The sequence below is a fragment of the Miniopterus schreibersii genome (genome assembly GCF_964146895.1).
Source record: "Miniopterus schreibersii genome assembly, chromosome: 2".
Classification (NCBI taxonomy): domain Eukaryota; kingdom Metazoa; phylum Chordata; class Mammalia; order Chiroptera; family Miniopteridae; genus Miniopterus; species Miniopterus schreibersii.
This window is the reverse complement of record NC_138102.1, coordinates 175,334,224-175,353,220: the sequence shown is the minus strand read 5'-3', so window position 1 is coordinate 175,353,220 and position 18,997 is coordinate 175,334,224. Positions and strand designations below refer to the sequence as shown.

Genomic DNA, 18,997 nt, shown 5'->3' with positions numbered 1-18,997 from the left:
GTCAGTCCATTTACAAATTCTCACGGAGAGGAAGGGTTTCATCTCTGCTTAAGGACCAGTGAATTGAGACTCAGAGGAGTTCAGGTCATCCTTTTATTCAAAGGATCTCTGTGCTAACTGAGCTGGTGGAGGTGGCCTGGTCCCAGGAGCCAGAGAATCGTGGCTCTGCAACTAACTCCTCAACTGCGTGGATGACCATGCATGGGTTACATTAAAAGACAACACTGCCTCTCTGTGCCTCGGTTTCCCCATCTGTAAAACGGGAAATGACGCATTTCAAAAGCAACAACAGGTTGCTTGAATGTGAGAGACTGTAAAAGTCATTGGGCAAAAGAAGGTTCTCTTAAGAGGCAGTTACTAGGACCCAAATTGTGATTATAATTTTTTTGAAGGAAGAATAGTGGGAATTTTTAAAGATGAAAACATAAAGGTAAAAAAATAACCTTGCTGACATACTGGACTATGTATTGTGCTGGCCACTGTTCCAGGCCCTTGACATAAAGCAACTCATTAAATTTTCATAATAATCCAAAGAGGTAGGTACTGCTGTTATAACCACTTTAAGGATAAAGAAACCGAGGCACCCAGAGGTTAGGTAACTGACCCACAATTACTTGCCAGTAAGGATGATTTGAATTCAGGCAGCCTGATTCCAAAAACTACCAGTTATAACTGCTATACTATGTGGCCTCTTTAGCTCAAGTTGAATAAATTATTCCTACTTTCCAGGTCAGAAAACTGAAGCCCAAAGAGGTTGAGATACCTGCCCAAGATCCCACTGCTAGTAAGCGGAACAGGCAGGATTTGAATTCAGAACTTAGGGCTCTAAATTCCACGCTCTTCCCAGTTAGCTGTATTGTTTAAGATCTGCTGCTCCTGGCATTTGAAAATAGTGGTGGGGGGCGGGGGATTAGAAGGGAACATGATATTTCCACATGTCGTTTGGAGGTAAAGGCTGGAGAGAGGGTGGGGAGCATGGAGGGCCTACCCTGGGGTCGTGCTTCTGGTTTCTTGACAAAATAAGGTCAGGAACAGCCCAATGCATGAAGAGAATGAACTCTCACGGTGGAAGCCCAAGGGAGCCCAGCTCAGCTCCAAACCCTGCAGCTCTGCTTCACCCCAGGAGTGCAGGACCCAGGAAGGACAGGGCTGCCTTTTAATGGCATTGCAGTGGCTTCTACTTCCAGGGGACTCACTCAAAGTCACATTTCTTTTCTGCCTGAGTTGAGCCAGTCATGAACATTGAATGCATCCAAAGAACTGAGAGGCTGGCCATCCATCCAGCTCACCTCAAAACTGCAGATCCCGGCCACTGACACGCACTCCATGCTGCATAAACACAGCTTCTATTTTCCAAGTTTTCAGAAAGCAGAAACGTGCCAGGCTCTGGGAGAGGTGAGGACCCCTTCTGGTTTCCCTGTCTCCCAAATCCACCACCTGTCCTCTGTTATCTAAGGCACCGGACAGCTGCTTCTCCTCGGAGCCCCCAGAGAACAGGCTGTTTCCCCAGGAGCCCTCTCCAGTTAACGCTGGTGCCGACCACCTGGAACCCTGTTAAAATGCAGGTTTCCACCCAGCAGGCTGAGGTGGGGGCCCAGGTTCTGCAAGTATAACAAGCTCCCAGGTAGCGCCCAGGCTGCGGCCCCAGGCCTATTTGAGTAATAAATAAATCCTAGAGCAGTGGTTCTCAAACTCGGCTACACATTGGAACCAACCGGAAGCGTTTAAAAAGCACTGATGACGCTGAAGCTGTAGTCTGAGCACTGGGATTTTTAAAATTTCCTTAAAAAAAAAATCTTAAGTGGAGCCAAAGCAGAGACACCACCCCCCACCCCCACCCCCGGCTCTGAAAGATGAAGTTCCTTTTAACAGGTGGAAGATGATCTGGCTCTAGGGAGGTCTGTCTTCTAAGCGGTCTGACCTTCAACTTGTTCATCTGTCCTCAGGGACCATTTTCTTCCTCCTGGCCTTTGTGCCTGAATAACAGCAGAGACACTCATGTTGGCCTCGTTCAGTGCTAGACATCGCTCTATGCACTTCACGTGTCTGAATGCATTCAATCCACACAAGAACCCTATGAGGTAGGTGCTAGCATTGTCCTCATTTTATACCTGGGGAAACTGAGGTACAGAGAACGTGAGAAGTTTTCCTAAGTCACTCAGCTGGCAGGTGGCGGCTCTGGGATTCCAGCCCAGGGGGCCTGGTCCCAGGCCCCGTGCTCTGACCAATTCCAGGCTGTGTGGCCTCAAACATCCCCCTTTCTCTCAGAACTTTTCCCCATTGCCGGGATGGGATGGCAGGCCTGGGTTCAAGCAAGCCCTGAGCTTGTCCAGCTCTCAAAACCCAAGCTCTGCTCTGGCAGGATGTTGTTATACCCATGGACGTATCTGTGGATATCCTGCAGGGAATGTGCTGGAGACAGAACAGGCAGTCAGAGCGGTCTCTCCAATATTCAGAATGACTGCCAGAATTGCATGCTGGCCATTTGTGGCTTTAAACCCCTGATTTAAGATGAAGAGAAGGAAACTTTGCAACAGGCCATTTTAGGCCCTACCAGAGTCTGTCTGGCTGTCACACCCCTGAGGCGTGTTCCAAAACGGCCAGCTTCCTTCCAGGGCTGCCCAACACCTGCCAAGGCTGGGGCACGGCCAACTTGGCAGCGTCTCCCAGTGTGGTCATGTCCATACTGAACAGCAGATCAGCTGGGACTCTGGAGCTGCTGACCTTTCTAGAATTCAGGAGTATGGAGGAACTCCGTTTTCATGCATCCTCGGCTGCCTGTTCTAGCCAGAGAAGCGTGGATGGGAGGTCCCTGGGGACGATGCTTCAGTCCCTTGATAGACAGGTCATCCTCTGCCCTTTGCTGGTGTTTGTGCACAGGAAGGTGAAGCCCGCCGTTTGGTCGTGTGCCATCTCTCCTGTGCCTTTGCTCGATCAGGGGGGACAAAGGTTGTGCACACGCGAGCACACACACACACTCCCATGTGCACACACTGAGTCTAGGTAATGGTCCATGTCTATGCCCCTCCAGCACCATGCACTGACTCACATAGCTGTCGCTTTGTAATGGTCAGTTTACTGGCCCTATGCTGCTATATCCCAGGCTGAACTAACAGAGGGCAAGGACTTCATGTCTTAAAAGCCCCAGCATCCAGCAGAATGCTATGCAATCAGCAGGTGTTATGAGTTGCATTGTGCCCCCCCCCCAACTCATATGTTGTAGTCCTGGCCCCCACGTGACCTTTTTTGGAAATAGGGTGATTGTGGATGGAATTAGTTGAGATGAGATCATACTGGAATAGGGTGGGCCTCTAACCCAATGGGACTGGTGTCCTTATAAAAAAGGGGAGATTTAGACACAGACATGCACAGGGAGAACGCAGTGTGAACGTGAAGGCAGATGCTGAGGTCATGCTTCCACAAGCCAAGGGATGTCAGCGATCGCCAGCAACCCTCCAGAAGCCAGGAGAGGGACGCAACGGGCCCTGCCTCACAGCCAGCAGGGGGAACAGACCCAGCTGACACCTCAATCTCGGGCCTCCAGCCTTTAGACTGAGAGAATCAACTTCTGTTGTTTAAGTCCCTAGTGTGTGGCCCTTTGTCACAGCAGCTCTGGAAACTAATACAGCAGGTCTGCAAGAAGTGAGGGAGGGACAGAGGGTGTAAAGGAATTTTAGTTCTATTTCATTCAACACGTATTTAGTGGGTTCCTGCTTGTGCCATACGCTATGGAAAGGGAGAAGGGCAAGAGGCGGCAGGAAGGGGGAAACATGGCCAAATGCAGGCTAAGTGTTGGGGCTGGAGTCTGGCTTAAGTAGCTCCCCCCGCCCCCGCATTCCTTTTCCAGTTCTGTGACTCTCCCCAGTCCTTCAAGCATCCAACCCCCTGCACTGTTCTCTCCAACCTCCCCACCCCTGTCTCGTGCTAGTCTCCAGAAAGAATCTTATAAAGTCTAGACACCTTTCTGAGGGGCAGCCCTTCCATGGTATTTGCATTTAAACTTCAGGAAGGATGCTTTTCAGGGACCCATCAGGCCTCTGCCTGGAGCAGAGACAAACTCTTTATACCAGGGACCTCGCTGGGCCCCGGGAAACCTCCTGCCTTGATGGTTGGCTGCGTTGGTGCCTCCAGAGGCACATAGCCCTGGTCACCTCCCCAGCATGAACCTCCACACACTGGGCTTGCTGAAGGCACAGGAACAGGCACTGTTCTCATCACCCAAACACCTCCTGAGCCCCATTTCTGGGGCTGGCTATAGTAGCCACTGGGTGCCCCAAGATGAATAAGATAGGCACACACCCTCAGGGGCACAAAGCGTAGTAAAATCATGCCAAAGGCATGAACAAGTGTCCTGAACAAAGGAAATGCGAGCACGGGGTGGAGATAAGGGGGCATTTTATAGACCCACGTGGTCCAATAGGACAGCCACAGCCACATGTGACTACTGGACAGGTGGCATCTGGCCAGTCTGAACTGAGATGTGCTGTGTCAAATGCACATCAGAATTCAAAGACTAAGTATGAAAACTAGACGGTAAAATATCTTAACAATTCTTGCTGATTACATGTAGAAACAATCATTTTTTAGATATACCGCATTAAATAAAACATATTAAAATGAATTTTACCTGTTTTCTTTTTACTTCTTAAAATGTGCTGCTAGAAAATGTCAAATTACATGTGTGAGTCACATTATATTATGAGTAGGCAGCACCGTTCTAGAAGAACATTTAATATGAGCTTGGAGGGGGGAAAATCAGGAAGAGCTTCCTGAAGAAGGTATCATCTGAGCTAAAAAATAAAAATAAAATAAAAATCAGAATTTATTGAACAGCTTACTATGTGCCTGGAGCTTTCTATATATTTTCTAATTTAATCCTTAATAACTGAACTGTTGGTATTTTACAAGGTTTCCAGTTTTAGGAAAGGTTCAGCTCTTTGCCCCAGATTTCACAGTAATGAGTGGTAAAGGCGGAGTAAAAACCCTTCTTCCCACCAGACCTGCAGGCCAACTTCACCATTGAGAAGGGATGAGGGATAGGAGGCAGGAAGAGCTGGTGTGTGCCAATGCCCACCTCCACCCAAGGCTCCCCCACAGAAAACCCGAGAACAAGCTGGGGCTTTGTTTCAGCTCTATCCATGCCGACAAGGTTAAATCCAATTGGCTGAGACGCTCCTTGAGTTGTGCAATTTACCAAAATATATATATATATATCAAATTATGTAGAGGCCTCTTATAATTGAGGGTAATTTAGGAAATAACTTCCGAAAATGGCAGATTTTACAGCTGTGTTACCATTTGGAAATTGCCCAGGTCGCTCTGTCACACGAACGCCCTTCTCTAGTTGAAACACACCATATTATATTCACACAGATTGACACAGAAAGCCCCATGAGGGCACTGGGCTTACTCTGCAGATTTGAATATACTCGGTCAAATTAGGCTTCTGGAATCAGAACAACTGCCTACAAAGACAGCCTGAATGAGCGGGGATCCATCGATGAGATCAATGACATCGCATTAGCATGGCCCAGAGACGGGTCTTATTTAACAGCCATTACTCAGGCACTTAGCTAGGTACTGGGGAGTATGACAAACCCAACCACAGGAGGCCTTTAAAATTAACAGCTGGCCCGGCCGGGCGTGGCTCAGTGGTTAAGCATTGACCTAGGATCCAGGCGATCAGAGTTCGATTCCCGGTCAGGGCACATGCCCGGGTTGCGGGCTGCAGCCGATCAATGACTCTCTCATCATTGATGTTTCTATCTCTCTCCCTCTCTCTGAAATCGATAAAGATATAAAAAAAAACCAAAAAAACTAACAGCTGTATCTGCCCATTTTCCAGGATGTGGGTTGAGTGCATGCATGAGCACATGTGCGCACACGAGTGCGGGCATACACACACACACACACACACACACACACACACACACACACACACAGTGGTACTCATGGCCTTACAAATCAGCACACCAAGCTTACTAACAACAGAGTGTATCAGACAAGAAAACATAAATCAACATTTTTAGGAAGTGCTAACAATGACTAGCTAGTAGCTTCCAGGCAAGAGGAAATCATCTAATTATTATTCAACAAAATTCCAAGTGTGCATTTGCAAAGTGTCTGAGCCTGCAGTACTGGGGCCCAGCCTGGCCCAGACCCCTTCAGACAAGCTCCAGGTTACTGAACTCAGCTCAGCTCATTAATGGCTACTGATTAACACCAACTCTGCACTTGGCAATGTCCTAGGTGATTTTTAGACATGATGTAGAATCTCACAAACCTGCAAGACTGGCGTCTCACTCCTATTTTACAGATAACAAAAGGCCTGGGAGGTTAAGGAATTGCCCCACGCATACACCTGGGCTGGGATCCCCTAGTTCCTTCAAGCATCCAACCCTTTCCTCTGACCCAAATTGTGCCTGACTCTGAAGTCCCCATCTGCCCTGCCTTGATTGGAAATCTGACTAGGGCACCTTCCCTGGTCCAAGCACAATGGCCACAGTGAAAGAGCCTGCTCACTGTCCTTGGTTTTTGAAATGGTCTTCGCTCGTCTATTGTAATTTGCAATTAATAATGAAGCATTTTCCCAAATGCTGTGTGTAAGATCAAGTTAATGTAATATTTCATCTTTGCCAGCCAGCTGCCGTTCTGCTAGGCCGACAGTAAGTAATATCTTCGCATAAGGAGCCAGTCCACAACTAAATCAATTAATCCCTCTTCGGCTGGTAGACAGCTGTTGGGTCAAAGCAAGATAATTAGACGGACTCGTCATTTACCAGGTGGTTGGTAATGAAGGGATTAATTGACCAGAGTTGAGGCTGGACAATGTCTGCTCTTTCCTGCCTTCCCCAGGGGATACAACCATTCAGCATCATTCTTACCAAACAACAATTCAAAACGCAGAGAGCTCTTTCTTCCTTCCTCGAGGATCCTTCAGGAGCGCCCATCAGACACCTGGCCTGGACCAAGGCTGGGTCTTCCTTCTCGCAGGACCATGAGTGGAGTGGCACAAGTGTCTGTCCATATGCAGGGCTCCTCCCAGTTCTCTGCCTGGGGGCTCCCTTCTTGGGTTTGTCCACAAAATAGTGACGGAGTCTTCAGCGCTCAGGGCACTGACCCATACACCTTCCCAGGGAGCACATGAGGGAACCTGGCACCCTCCTAGTGGACAAGGCTGGTGCACAAAACTGAGCTGGGGGCTTCAGAGGCAGGCAGCAGAGTGGTCTGAGCAACCTCAGTGCACATGCTTGGAGCTGCTTTTCATGTAATGAGTTATGGGGTATGTGAGAACCAAAGAATCAAAGATTTTTAGAAGGGGTGGAGCCCTGTCAGACTCTCAGTCTAGTGCTCCGGAACCCTGCTGCCCATTGGAATGACCTGGGGAAACTTTGGAAAATATTGTTCCCAGACCAACCAATTAAATCAGAATCTCTGGGTGAGGCCTGGCACTGAGAATTGTTCAAGGCTCCCTGAGGGGTTCTAACATGCAAGTGGGGTTGAGAACCATGATCTAGTCCAAACCCTTCATCTTATAGATGAGTGCACTGCAGGGACCAGGGAATACAGTCTGCCTTAGAGAAGCCCCACAGTCAACAGAGGCTGAGTCAGAAGCAGGAGCTGGTTCATAAGTTGCACAGCATCTCCTGTGGGCTCCTCAGGACCTCCGACCCTGACAGTGGATAAAAACTAAACCTTCCGGAACAGTGGGCAAGTGTGGTACCAACCTCCTTTCCTGCCTGGTCTCCAACCAGCTCCCAACTCCAGCCACAAACTCCTCGCCATTGTCTGAAGGAGTCATGGACTGCCCTCCTATGGTCCTTGCTCCTGCTGTTCCTTCCCTCTGTGATGCTGTTCCCTCTTCCCTGTCAGGTGAAGTCTGATGCATCTTCAAAGGCCCAGCTCAAATGCCACCTCATCTATGAAGCCTCCCACTGTGCCCTGCACCTCGAAGGATTAACTATGACTGTCCCATAACTTTGCTAAAAGCCTCTCACACAGCACTTATCACACCCTATTACCTAAGTGCCTCTCTTCCCCAGGTGTTTTTCCTGTTTATCCTACAAATGCCTGTAGGAGCAAGCATTGCTGAGAAAACTATTGAGGTTGGGATTAGGAGAGTTCCCTGCCCCTCCTTAGATGATTCAAGCTTTTATCAATTTAAAACATGCAACGGACTCAATGACCTTGGCTTCCAAATTTCACCAAGGTGTGTGCTGTCCCATAGCAGAGTTCTTGGGGGTGACTCCTGCTTAGCGTGGCTCCAGCCACCAGACAAAGGCCTCTCCAAATATCAGGTTCATTAAGCAAAACACCAATCTGCCACTGTTTGATGAACAACTGCTGTTCCCATCCCATGAGCCTTGGCCCTGGCTTTGGGAATTTTGCAACTATCCTGAGTACATCCCAGGTCTCAGCTTAGTCACTGGGGGAAAAGAGCCTCAAGGAAACATTTTTTTTTCCACTCAGGAAAGAAAAAGTGATCAGCTCTCACCTTCCTACAACCCCTGCCAGGTCAGATAGACCCAGCCTTACCATTTAGGAGATGTGTGATCCTAGCAACTAACTCAGCCCTTCTGAGCCTCAGTTAACTTATCTGAAAAATGGGGTTATCGGATACCTTCCTCTTAGGGTTGTTTTGAAAATTCTATGAGATATGAGTGGAAAAACGCCTAGACTAGTCACTGAGATGTGTTATACATTCAATAAATAGTACCTTTCTCCCTCCCTTTTTTCTTTCGTCCCTACCTTCCTTCTCTCTCTCTTCAGCCTTCCTCCTGGGGCCTACCTTATGGAGAAGTAAATTTACTTCAACATATTGAAGAATGGAGCAATAAGGGCCCAATTTTATCATTTTGTAATAAAATATTGACTGGTCCTCAGAGACCCCCAGGAACCTCGTGCAAGCCTCCTGGCTCAGTGCTTGTGAATTCCTGGTGAGCCCGGGGCTGTGCATCTGTCTTCTGGGAACGTGGTAATCACAGAGCAAGTATAAATGCTAAAGAAAGAAGCAGGCAGGGCAGGGCTGAACCACATGAGTGATGCTGTGAAGATTTCAGGGAACCCACGAGAGGACTGGGAGGTGGGCGAGGCAGAAGGACAAGCTGTCTCGCCCTCGCTGTCATTTAGGGGCAATTATGCCCTATTAATGGCTGACATCGGAGCTCTGCCCTGAGACTGAGCTGAGCCAGGGCGGCCCACAGATGGACTCGGCCCACAAATATGCACTTGGAAACTCCTGAACTTTCAGTGACTTGACGCCAGCTGATCTGATCGGCAATTACGTTTTATTTTGGGGCCAGGGAGGCAGCAGAGAACCAGGAAAATTATAAGACATCAGAGTGCAGTTTTTCTAAGAATATCAACTACAAACTTTTTTAACTGATTGTTGCTTTAATGGTTAGAGGTTTGCAAGGCACTAAAATAAGAAACCTTAGACACTAAAATCAGATTATAGCCAATTTTCCCAAGGGAGGTTTTGAGACTTTGTCCAATGAAAATCTGGGTGTGATTTTTTATTTTTGGAGGGGAGAAGGGGTAATTCCTGCCAAGACAAGTTTGCTGGTGACAGTGAGCACAGCAGAGATAAACAGATTTATAGTTGGTTCTGGGTTTGAATCTTTATTCTGCTTCTTATTAGCTGTGTGACCTTGGGCAAGCTGTATGACCTTCTTGGCCTCAATTCGCCCACGCATAACATGAGGGTGTAATACCTAGCCTGGGACTTATTACAAGCATTTGATGAGATGTTCATAAACATCTGGATAAGCATCTGGCCTACAGCATCAGTACACTGTAACAAGATGGTGCCTTCTTGACATGTCATCTAAAATAAACAGTCCCAGTTTTCACCATCATATATCAAACGCAAATAACCAGTCAGCATCAAAAGGGGACATGGATCTCCAAGAGCAGTTTCGTTTCTAGCAATTACAGGGGTTGTCATCTGCGTCTGTGATAACATCAATCCAGGCTTAGCGGCTTCATCAGCTTGGCCGGTAGGAAAACACGAGAAACCACAACCAGGCCTGATCAGGTGCAAGGTTGCAAGTGTCTTGTGGACACAAAACCTAACTAAACTCAGCAGGAATGCTCGCTTCCTTCTCTCCCTTGAATGCCCCAGCCCACGGCAGCCCAAAGGATGACCAAGACAGTTTCTGCAAGAAGAGCCACTGACTGAACATGCGTGGGAATGGAACGTAATTGCAGCTTGTAAAGGAAACCAGCCTAAGAAAAAACATCCCAGGACAACATCCCGAGGAAACGGGGAGATCTTCCTGCAGGCACATTTTCCTGATTACCAGCAAAAAGGGCCAGACAGCTTGCCCACGACATTCCTGATGGAGGGCGGTGATTCACTCACCTCCGCCCTCACAAATGGCTCCCAGAGCTGCCTCTCCAGCCCCAGCTTCGCTCCCAGGTCCTAGGCTACGGCTGCTCAATGAACATCACATCCAGGCAACACTCATAACACCACCGAAGTATAAGATGACCTACCCAGGAAGGTTCTCTCTCCTGCGATTGGTTTACTCGCTAGTCAACCCACTCATGTCAACCCTGGGGTAACAAGAGGAAGCAGACTCAGAAGGCTAACCACACATGCACTGTTCACCCTTCTGTGCCCAGCTCCTGACACTGAGCTGCACATGGCACATGCTCGTAATAGCAGACGGAGGAGTGAAAGAATGAATGAACCTGGGAATGAACAAACCCCTAAGAAGCACCGAGGAAGGCCCATCTTCTCATGCACCCTGCGAGGCAGGTATTTTGAGCACCATGTTATAAATGAAGGAAAGCAGCCTCAGACGGGTTCAGTATCTTGCCCACATGCACATAGCTAACAAGTGAGGAAACCATTCTTTGAGCCTGGTCTGACTCTAAAGTCAAGAGTTGCAGCATGGAATCCATCCTCATGACCCTGACACTGATGAACCATATTTACACAGCCTCTGACACGTCCCAGTTATTTCAGCCTCTCAACATTCCGGACAGTCGGGGAAACTGACCATTAAGAGGACACAATGCATTCAAGGTTGCGCCACCAGCTGGCGGCGAGGTAGGAATTTGAACCTGGACTTTAATTTTTCAGTCACTGGCATTTGGGGGTACCTGCTATAGGCCACCTGCATTAGGGCTGGGGGCACACCAGTGAACAGCACAGGCACAGCCGTGGGCTTCCTCTCCAGAGGGGCACCTGCTTCAGTAATAGAATCTTCCCGTGACACCAAATGTTGCCCATAAAATTTCCTCGGGCTACAGCAGCGCTTTGGCGGTTTTGTTTTGAAGGGGAAAATGATCTAGGATGGGAACGGTTTGCATCTCAGTTGCATGTGTTGTTTTCATCGTGGTCGACCAGAAATCCTATCCTTTATCGAAGCTGGTTCTGCCTCTTCCTAAGGACAGAGTGTGAATGGACCGGAAGACTTGCCTGTTATAATCGAATTATTTGGGCACCAAACAAAACCCAAATATCAAGTTCCCTGCTGAGTGAACAGAGAGCCCAGTAAAGGAAGCCACAGAGTTTGCAGATGCCTAGACAATCTGGCCCAGTCACACAAGAGCTCCGAAGTGGAGGGAGGGCTGATGGAGGAGTTCATTAACCTGGTTAGACCACCTCTGACGACCAAACTCGGGAGCCCGTTGTTCCAGGAGGAACTGCAGGTGAGAGACAGGGAAGGGATGTGGGATTGGAAGTCCAGCACCTTTGAGGTCCAAGCAATATTGTCTTCCACCAAGCAACTTGATTCACAAATACTAAGTTAAGAATTTGATATAAAGTTCAGAGACTATCACCAAAGTATTGAATTTTTCCCCCCTTTTTTAACAGCAATCAAAAGTCAGCAGATGGGCCTCTAATTGTTCACTCACCAGTTCTCGGGGTCAAGTTCTAATTAACGTTCCCACAAAAGGACCAGCCTTGGAGTCTCCACTTCGAGACTCACACACACCATGGCGACCAGGACTCCTCCCTTTGCTCCCAGATTTCCACGGAGCACACTTTTCCTCCGTTGGAGCTTCTTTTGCTCAGAGGAACTCTTTTCATAATCAAGTCCAATTTATACCATGACAGTCACCTAGCAAAAGTGTGTCCACACACAAGGGTTTCTCACCAAAATGGCACAATGAGGTGGAACTCCGGGCGCATTATTGGGCTTTGATATTGGAGATCACCCACATGTGAGCCTCCTTTGGGGTGCCAAAGGGGAGACTGCACAGTCTGCCGGCTCTGTGTTTTCAGAGCCCCACTGCTGGCACCCGTGTGGGTCTCAGGGGCTCAACACCTGGGGAGGCCTGAAAGCTCGCTCCAGCACTAGCCCCAGGCAGTTCTCTAATTCCAACCACCCCTCTAGAATTTCAGAGCCATTACACAGAGAAAGGGTGACCTAGAAAGCAACCCCTGAAGGTAAAATGCCAGGCAGTGCAAGAAAGTTTCAAATCCCCAATGAACGGCATTTTGAAGTTTTTCATTCCCCACCCGCCCAAATCAATGCATGGAGACAACAAGGAAGCCTCCAGGGCTTACCTGGGTGGGGTTGTAGAGCTCCTGCAGGGGGCTTCGAGACCCCTTCCGGCAACAGATGTCCACGCCGCCGAAGGGGTTCCTCCGCATGACTGAGGAAAGAAAGTGAAGGCTCATCAGAAATAAGCAACAAACGTTTGTTGTTTGACAAAGGAAAAAGCACAGGGGAGAAAAGAAGAAACAGGTGGGGAAGGAAGACAGAAAATGGGCTTCTAGCAAAGCTGGGCCTTTATCTAACGGTACAGGGGCCATTCTGCCTCCCCCAACATTCGGTCATCTCCACATCCCAAAGGGCAGAAATAATGCTAAAAATTCTTCCCAGCAAATTTTAAGAAAACAAGACAAGGCCTCGAAAACATTAAAATCACGCTCCTCACAAAAGACACCGTAAAGGCCGTTTCCAAGACAGTGAGATGTACCAACACCAGACTTGGTGATATTTCCAAAATTCCACAGCCTTCTCCCTCAACAGTCGGCTAGGACCTCTTGTTCCTGGTCCCCAAAGCCTCTGGCCTGCAGCCCCCAACATACACCCCAGCAGGCTCCTCCCACTGGATAAGTCAGGGGCCCGGCCTCCCCAAAGCCTCTCCTAAATTAGGTTCTTTTTAATGAATATATCGGCTCCAGGCAGAAAGGAACAGGGTTATGGTTCTAGACAGGCAGAGGCGGCGCATACAATGAACAAACGAGGGAAATTAAGTGAACTTCTCAAAATCCCAACAACGCTGAGGACACCTGAAGGGAGAAAGGAAGGGATGAGTTAATGAATCAACGAGAGCTTTCTCTTCACACAGGAGGCAGTTTTCGCGTGCACTGACACAGGAGGAGCATGAGGGAACGAGAAAAGCAGGTCATTTCACAGCCGGAACATCTCACCCCTACAGAGTGGCAGCAGGGTGGACGGCAGGGCATTCTCTGGGCTTGGATCCTGGCTCTGCCACTTACCAGCTGTGTGACCTTAGGCAAGATACCTAACCTTTCTGTGCCTCTGTTTCTTCACCTGTAAATTGGGAACAGTGAAGCTGGAAAAGCTGGCGTGCGTTGCTGCCTGTCACTACCAGAACCAGTAAGTAGAGACAAGGATTGAATCTTTATGGGTGCTTCATTCAGATGCCTGGTGATCTGAGAAGACGGTGGGTTATGTGCACTAAAAGACCGTCTTACATCTCATCTCAAGCTGGCCCTTTTTATAAGGAGAGGAAAAGTGTAGGTAAGGGGTTTGGAATTCAGAGGAAAAGGTTAACCAGATAAAATCTGCAGCCTGGCAATTTTCCTAGCATCCCCTCATCTGCCGACTGGTGATTCTCTGCCTGTATCCTGGACGGCAGACACTCTGTCCCTGGAGCACAAAGGCTCAGATGCCGTCCTGGACGCTTGCAGTCCTCCTGGGGCACAAAGGTTGAATTGCTTGCGGGTCTCCTGAAATCAGGGCAGGTCCAGTCATACATTCCAGTCCCTGGAACAATAGCTTTCTGCATGCACTAATTACCAAGCCTATTAACTATATATCTAAAGCTAAAAATTTTTAACTTCTTGAGTCCCCATCAAAAGGACGTGGCTCCCTGGGTTGGTTGTGAGGATTAAATGAGTTACTACTACATACCGAATGCTTAAAGCGGGGGGGGGGGGGGGGCGGCAAAAAAGTGTTTGTGAGAAATTTCTGAAGCTACTGGAGACCATAAACTAGATTTGCACAGAATCTGTGACAAAAATCACTCCCCCACCCTCGGGAGGGGAGGTAGGAACTTCTCTACTCTTGAGCCATCAAGTGAGCTGATGAAACGTTACCAGACCTCAAGCCGGGCTAGGGATTCTCTGCCAGGAAAGCCACACAGACCAATGTGAGGTCCGAAAGGTGAGGAAAGCCATCTCCCCAAGTCGCCAATTACTTCTGGAAGGTGAACCCTTCCTTCTATGCAATTCTCCTTGGACTTGTCACTTTGAGCCACATGGAAACCCTGAGGGTAAGTCATCAACTCCAGGACACTCCAAGCTGCGTCTTCTCCCTCCTCCTTTACTTCCTAGAGCCAGGTTGGCAAGCTTTCTCTACAAAGGGCCAGACGGTGTTTTGGCTTTATGCCATATGGTCTCTGTCGCCACGTCTCAACTCGGCCACACAAACAATCCAGGAATGAATGGGTGTGGCTGTGAGCCAACACTTCATTGATGGACAATGAAGTCTGAATTCCATCTAATTTTCACGTGTCAGGAAATATGGTTTTTCTTGTGATTTTTCTTTTTTTTAACCATTTCACAAAAACAGGTGATGGGTAGGGTGTGGCCCCCAGGCTGCAGTTTGCTGGCCCCTGCCCTAGAGAACAGCCCCAAGTATTCCTGGGGTCAGAGGTGTGAGCCCAACACACCACCGTGGCCTGCAGCCCTCTCTGGGCAGGAGGCGATCTACGGGCAATTGTCCACACATAAAAGCCATTAGAATTTGATTAGGCTGATCGGGAAACACTGGCCCTTTGTTCCTCCACGGTTGCCTCGAGAAGAGGGGGGGAAAAAAATCCATGTTGTGTTTTTCTTTAATTTATGACTTCATTTTTCATTTCCACCAAAAACGAGGTAAACTGTTAAAGGCACGCAAGTTGCCCTTGGTGCACAATGATATAGCAACACTTTGGAGGAGAAAAAACAGCCATAAAGCTTGTAAAATTATGCCCACGCCATGCAAGATTAAACTCTCCCCATGGCGGCAGACAGGCTCCCCGAGACCTGTGGCTGCGGGACCGCCACGGAGAGAACCCCAGCGTGCAATCCATTAAAAGTCAGCTTTTATGGGGGGCAGTATTATTTAATTGGTTTATTTTTCTAATACAGGGCCTTTAAAATGCTTTGACCGTGTGGGGCCTGCAACACGGGTCCTTTCCCAAGGCCGTCTGCCCTTGGCGGCTCCTGCAGGCCTGCCTGTGACTTCACCGGGCGCCGTGTGAACCAGCTTCGGTACCCCAGGCCACAAAAGCCAAAGGGGCCCTGTGTGCTTTTTATGAGAATGATAACAATCCCACCATTTATGGAGCGCTCACTGTGTGCCAGGCACTCGATGAAGCGTGACCCTTCACACAGTGAAGGAAGTACCTGCATTCACAGATCACCTCTCTGAGCCCCCCTTAACTTCAGGAACTTGACCAAGGTCAAGGCCACATGGGTGGAAAGTTGCCAAGCTGAGGCTCCAACCTGACTACTGGATTCTTCATATCCAATGACAGCAATGAGGACCTACTGTGGGCCTGGCAGACAAAGGAAGGGCTGCCAATTACGTACTGAAGTGTGAGTCTATTGATCCTGTGTGTGTCTTAGGAAAAGTGGTGTCAGAAGGGGTTGAGCAACCAATACACACAGACGGTGGCATTTAACGTTTAGAGAGCACTCAGGGTGCACCAAGCAGTTCACGTATTTAATGGACACAACAGTCCTATGGGGTGGGTACCACTACTGTCCCCACTTCACAAATGGGAATACTGAGGCACTTAGGTAACATGTCTAGGTCCCAAGACTAGTAAGAGGTGAAGGCAGGGTTCTAACACAGGCAGCCCATGCTCTCAGGTGCCACGCTGGACCAACGCCAAGTGCCCAATCCACCACACATCTCAATAGTTTCCTCCTGGCCCAAGACCTAGTTTGTTGGCCACTTCCAGGACAGGTAATTTAAAATGTAATACAGTGTTAAAGGAGTCATCAAAATGATGTGATGTGGCCAGCTGGTGTGGCACAGTGGTTGAGCATCAACCCCCTTAACCTGGAGGTCATGGTTTGATTCCTGGTCAGGGGACATGCCCGGGTTGCAGGCTCAATCCCTAGCAGGGGGCATGCAGGAGGCAGCCAATCAATATTCTCTCTCATTGTTTCTATCTCTCTCTCCTCCCTTCCTCTCTCTGAAATCAATAAAAACATATATTTTTTTAAGTGGACGCTTCATGCCCAGTGAACTGAGAGCAGGTGACGGAAACTCAGCTTGGGATACAGGAATGGAGTCCATTCATTCTCTGGGTGACTCCCTGACAGTACTGCTGGGGCAGAAAAGAGCCGCTGCTGGATTGCTCGGTCAGGTCTAAAGACACAAAACTAAGATGCTGTGGGACCCTGGTGGGAACTTGCCTTTGATGCATTTCATAAAACCAAAGACATGTGGTATTCCGGAGGCTGGAACTCAGGTCTTATAAAATACAGCAAGAGTTAACAATAATCATCATGAGAACTACACATTTACTGAGAATTTACCATGTGCCTGAGATGCCCAACACAATGCTAAGCCTTTTTTTAAATGGCTTCATTTAATTCTCATAAAAATCCTGTGTTAGAAATAATGAATAATAATATCTTTTACCTCCATTTTATTTATTTATTCTGTTGATGCTTAACTTTTCATTTCCCCTCTGCCCTCCCACCTCACCCCTGGTGATGGCTGTACCCATTTGAGCACAGTTGAGAAAAGAGAAGTCCAGAGGAGTTCTTGCCCAAAATCCCACAGCCAGCAAATGGCAGTGCAGGCAGCAAATTCAAACCTAGGCCTATCTGTTCTAGAACCAAGGGCCTTAAAAGATGCTTTTACACTTAATGCTCCCACCACAAAAACCATTGTTCTCATTTCCTCAGCATTCAAAATGAAGCCTTCTGTACTGAGTAACCCAGGACCAAATGGGTCCCCTCCCCTTTCACTGGCAAAACAGCTCTGACACCCAGCTGACGTCAGACCTTTCCAACTCCCAATTTGCGAACAGCCTGGGCACAATTCCTCCTCTTCCCCACACTCTGAAAGCCCGGAGCGGCGGTGTAATTACAGAGATGTTTTCTCCAAATGCCCAGATTCATGTGCCCAGCACAGTCCAGCCCGTCTGTCAAAAGGGCATTGGGATGGGGAAGTGTCTGAGTCAACCTCATCGGGTTAGAAGAAGGGTGAGTGATACCCAGCTTCCTCCGAGGGAGCCACTACTATAAGGGCAGGCCATTCTGCTTTGTCCCTGAAAGGCACTATGTCACAGCTCTCTCCCGCCTCTGGTTGGCCTGGGACTGAGGACATTCCCAGGACTAGGGACTTCCGGTGCTGAAACCAGGAAAGTCCCAGGCAAATTGGGTCACCTGGCAGTGCCCTTTGGAATGAGAAGATTGGGAAGCTGAAGTTACCAGAACTGGATCCAAATCCTGGTTTCACTACTAACTCATCTTGGGACATTGGAACAATGTCTTAATCGTTGAAACTCAACTATAAAATGCCTATATCCTAGGGTGGTTACGGGAATTAAATGAAAATGTAAAATAGCCTGATACATGGCACCCAAAACTGTCTGTGTGGAATGTCACAGGCCTGGATCCTGCCCCCAGCTCTGCCACCAAACCAAGAGCCTCACCTTGAACAAGGTCTCCTGGGTAAAGAGGTAAAATCTGGTGATCTCTAAGCCCCTTCCAACTGGAAATCCCTAGTTTGTAAACACAGAGCAGTGGATATCTCGGGGAGAAGTGCTCCAGGGGTGGGGCAGTCAAATGTGAGGGACAGGGGTAGAGGGCAATGGGTAGAGGACCAGGTGGCAGTTAAGCAGTAACGGGGGAAGGAGGGAGAGAAGAGTGTCGGGCCAGGAGAGGTTGTGAAAGGAAAGGCAAACCTTGGCTGTGAAATGGATGTCCTAGCCAGTGCTTCCCAGTTTACAACCCAAGACCAAAGGCCAAAGGCCGGCATCCCAGCTGGAATGACAAGGTTTTTCATATGGAAAAATGCCACCTAATAATAACAGTAATAATAATAATAAATATAGGGACTCCCCTCTTCCCAAAAACCTTCTAGAAAACAGAGCAGGTAGTCTTTAGCTCTGGGGGAGCATGGGCCACAGGAACCACTCGGGGACCAAAACCCTCTTGTCTCAGTCACCCCAGGACTCCAGCCTGAAATTCCACTGGAGGGATCAGGGTAGAAGGTCTAAGAGTGGGAAGAACCCCATCCTCTCCCTGATGTACATATGAACCTCTTCCTCAGGGATTACTTTTTTTTTTAAGTCCTCACCCGAGGGTATATTTATTGATTTTAAAGAGAGGGAAAGGGAGGGAGGGAGGGAGGGAGGGAGGGAGGGAGGGAGGGAGGGAGGGAGGGAGGGAGGGAGGGAGGGAGGGAAGAGATGGATTGGTTGCCTCCCAAACCCGCCCTGACTGGGGATGCTTCGCAGCCTTGGGGTGTACCAGGGACCCAACCAGCTGGCCCCGGGCCTGAGTATCCCGGATCACTCTCAGCTTTGAGCTCCGCCTCCCGCTTTGGGCCACCTCTGTCCTTTTCAAATGCAAAGGAAGGGGCTCTCTTTGAGTCATTATGGCTGGAGCCTGAATCCCCAGTTCTAGCTCAGTCTCTGGAAGGAAGAGTCAGAACTGGAGGAAAGAGGAGAGGGAGGGAGGGGGTCCTGAGCCCCAAGGGTTCCTCAGGCCACCCCTGGGCACAGAGCCGCTGGGCCCTAGGTAGCTCTCGTAAAGCTGAGAGGTGAAGAGCAGTAA

General features: G+C 48.8%; 1 protein-coding gene across 2 annotated transcripts in view; it reads right to left on the bottom strand.

Annotated features, from left to right (window-relative positions):
* CHST11 (carbohydrate sulfotransferase 11) overlaps window positions 1-18,997 on the bottom strand; it is a 222,865-nt gene that overhangs the window by 105,908 nt on the left and 97,960 nt on the right. For both annotated transcript variants that reach the window (XM_081128981.1, XM_081128982.1), the window contains exon 2: window positions 12,524-12,612. In XM_081128981.1, coding sequence (XP_080985107.1) covers window positions 12,524-12,612 — 89 coding nt within the window. The remainder of the gene's footprint in view (window positions 1-12,523; window positions 12,613-18,997) is intronic.